Source organism: Schistocerca americana, chromosome 6, assembly GCF_021461395.2.
Source record: "Schistocerca americana isolate TAMUIC-IGC-003095 chromosome 6, iqSchAmer2.1, whole genome shotgun sequence".
In the NCBI taxonomy this organism is placed as follows: Eukaryota; Metazoa; Arthropoda; class Insecta; order Orthoptera; family Acrididae; genus Schistocerca; species Schistocerca americana.
In genome coordinates, this window is record NC_060124.1 from 192,324,796 (window position 1) to 192,330,795 (window position 6,000).

At 38.8% G+C, this 6,000-nt stretch overlaps 1 protein-coding gene across 1 annotated transcript in view; it reads right to left on the reverse strand.

Annotated features, from left to right (window-relative positions):
- Positions 1–3,169, reverse strand: part of LOC124619775 (luciferin 4-monooxygenase-like) — a 55,464-nt gene extending 52,295 nt beyond the window's left edge. The window contains exon 1 of the mRNA XM_047146360.1: positions 3,003–3,169. Coding sequence (XP_047002316.1) covers positions 3,003–3,068 — 66 coding nt within the window. The 5' untranslated portion in view covers positions 3,069–3,169. The remainder of the gene's footprint in view (positions 1–3,002) is intronic.
- Between the last annotated feature and the right edge of the window lie 2,831 nt (positions 3,170–6,000).

A 6,000-nucleotide genomic window follows, 5' to 3' on the forward strand; every position in this document is an offset into this window, starting at 1 on the left:
CGTTCATTCTCAAACGGTTACCTACATTGTAAGGTACTATGATAAAAGAAAGTGTCCTAAACTGGATTCTCCTAACCCCCCTCCACCCTCCTCGAAAAAAAATAGTGGTGTAACTGGTTCTTGGCTCTGCATTCTCCTGAACTCTAGAGGAACCAAGTGTAAGTAGTAATTTAGACTTGTACCATTCTGTAGCGGAATGTACAGACAGCTGCTTCTCTTGTTACTTATCACCGCTTTGAGTTTATTAAACCAGGCTCCTCATATTTTCATGTTTAATGTCTGAATTAACACGGGCTCTTATTCCCTTGAAATTCTATTGCAGATATGAAGAAGACAATGGGGAAGGTTCGTGAAAGTCGCGTCCCTCTAAATTTACTAAAGGTATTGATAATGTTCAGGAAAAGCAAATGGGTTGGAATAACGCCAGTAAACAGCTTAATGTTCCAAAAGCTACACGTATGAGGGTTTTCAACTTTTAATAGGGTACATCTGAGAAAACAGCAAAAACAAAATTGGAAGACCTACGATTCTGGGCAAGGATCTTGAAAAAGATTATTTTGCTATGGAATCGTCTTCCTTTTGACTTACACATAATTACTTGTGACAAATGGCCGCACAGTTGGCAGAGAGAAGTAAATCTAAACACACTTTGAAAGATGCAGTTGCTGGGGGAAACTGGGTTAGTCTTTTACTTGAACGCCACAAAAGCAAACTCTCGGGAAGAATGTCTAGAGGAACATCCTACAGCAGGGCTGCTGGGTTCAGCAAAGGAAAAACTGAGGAATTCGATAACCTTCTGAAAGATGTTATATTACGTCTACTTTCAAACGATATTATGTTTTACCCAATTTAATACCTTTTCCTGTTTTGATTATTGCTATTTTGCTTATTTTTAGAAGGGATCCGATTTTGGAACGCTCTGCGTGAAATTCCTCTGAAAATAAATGTTCCTTCATGTTATTTCTTAATGATTTTTTCAGAGAGTAAAATGTAAATGGTGTATAACATAATACAGTAAATATTACATAACTTTAAAAAACCATGTTTTACTACTTTCAATTTTTTGAAATCATCAACCAAATACGTGTCAAGTTTTGGGTACTTTCTACCACGGACAAAGCGTGAAATACAATACGTTTAGTTACATATATAATTTTCAAACATTTTTATGCACATGCTCTAGTAGTGCAATAAATCTTTTATGGCGTACCTGAATTTGCTATGTTTGACTGTACATAACAGATTGGTTTTTACGTCAGATCAATATAAGAAACATTATTTCGCTTTACTATGATTGTATTGGTACATTCAAATCTCGAGACAGACCATATGAATTATGAACACATAACAAACAACTGATGACGTCTGTCAAATTTTAATGTATACAGAAGTAAAAACGACAGCAGAATTTGGAATGTACCAAGGCAATGACAATATAAACAGCATTTCTTGTAATGAACCGGTGTAAATAAAACTATTATTTAGAGTCAAAAATTACAAATCCAAGTATTCCATAAAAAATATATGCTACTATTGTAAACCGTGCACACAAAATGATTGAAAATTGCTTATGTAACTGAACATTTTGTATTTTATGTTTTGTTAATGATGTTGTATCTTCTAAAGTAGGTAACTGTTGTGACTTGGCAAGACAGCCAAGTCACTGGGAGGTAGCCGAAAGGCACGCGTTTAAGCTCACGCAGGCTGGCGTGAGGTCTGGAACAGGTAAAGTAATTATACTATCAAGAAAAGTACGTAGCATCAGGAATACGTAACTTTAATCCATAATGGGTGTACATTGGTCTGACGGTACAGGCATCACAAGATTGACAGCAAATGATAGTGGCGCCTTGCTAGGTCGTAGCTAATGACGTAGCTGAAGGCTATGCTAACTATCGTCTCGGCAAATGAGAGTGTAATTTGTCAGTGAACCATCGCTAGCAAAGTCGGCTGTACAACTGGGGGCGAGTGCTAGGAAGTCTCTCTAGACCTGCCGTGTGGCGGCGCTTGGTCTGCAGTCACTGATAGTGGCGACACACGGGTCCGACGTATACTAACGGACCGCGGCCGATTTAAAGGCTACCACCTAGCAAGTGGGGTGTCTGGCGGTGACACCACAGTAACCGCCTGAGAATGAACGAAAATTTTCGAAGTCAGTCACTAATAAAAATATTATATGTCAATCTGACGAAAACCTAAATTAATAGAAGAGTGAGAAACATCTTAAGAGTCACGAAATAACAAGTGAGACCTGATACCTGACACACTCATTGTGCAAGAGGTTGGCTATCTATTATGCAGGTGTTTGTGATGAATTATGATTTGGATAAATTCCTTCCAGAATCAGCACAGGCTATTAACTAATTCGAAACTTAAGCCATGGTAGTTGTTTGTAGATGGCAACCAGGGTTTTCGTGATTCAACCAAAACAATATAGTTAGTAGATGCTCTTCATGTAACAGAGGCCTCATCACCAGTTTTGTCTGAACCGTGTCACGAACTGATGAAATTGCTAAAGTAAATGGAGGATTACCCATCGTGAGATCGTACCCTTTGGATCCGAGCCTGGTGCCGACTCCACAAGTACTGTATTAGGCAAGTCACAGTACTACAAGTGACGCGGACGCTCCGCAACTTATAACACAGTATGGGAGACAAAGCATAATTCAACCAAGCTGCGATAATAGGTTCTGAACTGAGCTGTTTTGTTACACAACAAGTAGCTGTAGTCACTGAATCTGAAATTGTCTTGATTTCCAGATGATGAGTAGTGTCTAAGAGTTTAAATTATAATACTTATAGAAAGTATTCCCATCTGAGGATGGACAATACCAGCCTAAAGCTTAATATGAGACTTGAAAAAGCTACAAGGATAGGCGGGTCCTTAACCGTAGTAAGTACCCATAACAGATTCCTTGGTTATCCATTTTGTTCTAACTATACTCTGTTAAGAATAGGAAATAGTATTTGAACTACTGCTACTTAACTCAATTTGGTCTAACCTTGTATCTCTCTATGTCTTGCAGAACAGCTTCAGGACTGAACTCCGACGTCACAATGCATTTCATCCCGGTGCCCACACACCACACTGTGAACGCTATTCCGCTTATCCAGTAGAAGCCCGTCGTAAATAACACAACGTCCTCTCCACCATAAGGGGCATCGCTGCGACTGAAACAAAAACACCTAATTACGAGGTGAACTGGATTGCTACATAAACACCTTTTCTACGAGCTAGTGCCTGTGAGTAAAATACAGAAAGGAAATCAACTTTTCATTATTGTAAAAAGCGCCATCTAACAGCTGTCTTTCAGGCATATTACGAGGCTGAGTAAGTTTCACTAATTGCTCGCATTAAAATCAGAACAGGGCAGTAGGATGTGTCGACCTTGTAGAAGCGTTTGAAATCTAAAACTCGGCCAGATGTTCGAAATTCTGAGGAAAGTAAGACGAAGCTACAGGAAGAGACAAGTGTTACACAGTGCGTACAAAGACCAAGAGGTAATAGTAAGAGTTGAAGACCACGAACGAAGAGCTCAGTATAATAAGACGGAGTCTTTCGCCTCTACTATTCAATATACACATCGATAAAGCAATCACGGAAATAAGAGTGGTTCAAGAGCGGAATTACGAATTAAGGTGAAAGGTTACCAGTGATAAGAGTCGCTGACGACGTTGCTAACTTCAGTCAAACTAAACAAGAGTTACAGGATACTTTGAACAGTATGACAAGTCTACTGTGTACAGAACGTGCGTTAAGAGTAAATCGAAGAGAGACTAAAGTAATGGGAGGTGGCAGAAATGAGAACAGCGTGGAAATTGGTGATAGCGAAGTTGACGACCTTAAAGGATTCTGCTACAATGGAAGCAAAATACCCGTTGCGGAGGAAGTAAGATGGACATGAATATCAGACACGCACAGGCAAAGAGGACATTCATGACCAAAAGAAGTCTACTGGTATCAAACGAAAGCTTTAATTTGAGGAAGAAATGTCTGGGAATGTGCGCCTGGAGGACAGAATTGTATGCTGGTGAATGACGGATAGCGGAACACCCAGCAAGGAAGAGAATATAAGCGTTTGAGATATGGTGCTAAAGAAAAATGCTGAAAATCAAGTAAAATTGATACTATAAGGATTGAGGAAGCTCTCCACGGGGTCAGCGAAGAAATATATTTACATAAAAGAGTGACAGGGCATGTGGCAAAGGATCAGGTAATAACCTCCTTGGTACTAGAGCGAACTATGTCGGATTAAAACGGAAGGAGAAGACAGAGTAGATCAATCAAGTACTTTAGGACGTGGAGACAGCGTCGTATTCTGCAATGAAGGGGTTGGTGCAGGTGGAGAATTCATGTCGAGTGGCATGAAACAATTGAGAACACTGCTGACTCAAAAAGGAATGATACCTAAACGTTTGAGGTAATTCATAACGGACCTCATTTCACTGAAAAAAAAAAAACTAGAACCAGGAGACTGTTAACCCCGCCAGTAAGATACATGAGACCAATCAGGAAGACAATGCAGACAAGGTGAAACATTTTTTCCTGCCTGTTGGAATTTGTGATGCTAAGACTCCATGTGGAGATGAACTCTGGCACTACTGAAGAAAATATGTCAACATCAAAGGAACAATACTGAAACAAAAAATACTGAAAAATGTTAAACATATTTTTCTAGTTTTACTGCAAGTCATATGACGTGAGTATAGTTTACAATAAACGTTGAACACAATTATCTTTTCGAATCAAGAAAAATTCTGGAAGAGACATTCCAGATGTTGTTTTAAAAGTGGAAATATCGTTTCACATCTGGAAGATCACTTCCATGATGCCCTTTGGATGTGCACTCAGTTCTGAGTACATATGATGGACAGAACATTTTTCTAACCTCCAGTCTGGACATTCTGATGAAGACTTATGTAATAGACCTTGGCCTCATTAAACAGCTGTGCTACTTTCCAGTTCTATTATACACTCTTTGAGTCAGACACAGCCACCTTCATTTGAATCTGACAAATCAAATGTGCTTGTATAACACGTTAACTGCCATGTTATGATAGCATGGTTCAAAAGAGAATATAATTAACATACCTAGGCAAAGTGAGTCTGCACAGTTCAAGTAATATGAAATGTTTAACCAAATACTAATTTGTTTTACATTTAATTTCGGTCGCTCTGGTATGTGTGGCAAATGTAATATAAATGTAAACGTTCATTTACTTGTGTCTTCAGTATGGCAATGAAGATGGCTTTTCACTGCAACAGGTCTGTCTAGTAACATATTTGAGTTTTATTGCTGTTGCACCGCTCCACATTTTATTGAATTTATTAGTTGAAAACTGACTGGACACACAGTGTTTTTAATATAATTTTCCCTGACAAATGTCATAAAATAAATGTTTCATACCTTGTCTTTCAAAAAGGTTATTAAATGTATTATATATTTATAAATAATATATATGTGCGTATATCCAGTACCTCCTCTTATGTGTTTGGATCGAGTTCATTCTCATCTGCCACACAAAGGCAAATTTCGCGAGTATCAACACTGTGATGTCTATAATCTCCTATCTCCAGTATGAGTGGTGATACGTGCAAAATGCGATTTCTTCAGTTCTTGCCACATAGATAGCTCTGTACAACAGGCATGTTGCGTTGGAATCTGACCACCTCACAGAGTTGCTTTCAGATTAGTCTAGACATCAGTGACAAGAACGTGTTTGCCAGCCCCTGACCAATAGGTTACATTGCAAGCCAGAGGTGCTGTGTTTTAGTATTATTGTAAGAGAATTAAAGCATTTGGGATGTGGTGCTGCAGAGGAATGCTGGAAATTCAGTGGACTGATAAGGCTCTCTGTAGAATCGACAAGGAAATGCTTACACGGAAAACAATGACAAGTCAAAGAAGCATTACGAATGCGCATAGACCTACATCATGTTATAAGGGAATAACTTCCACGATATTGGAGGAAGCTGTATATAGTAAAAACTGTAAAGGA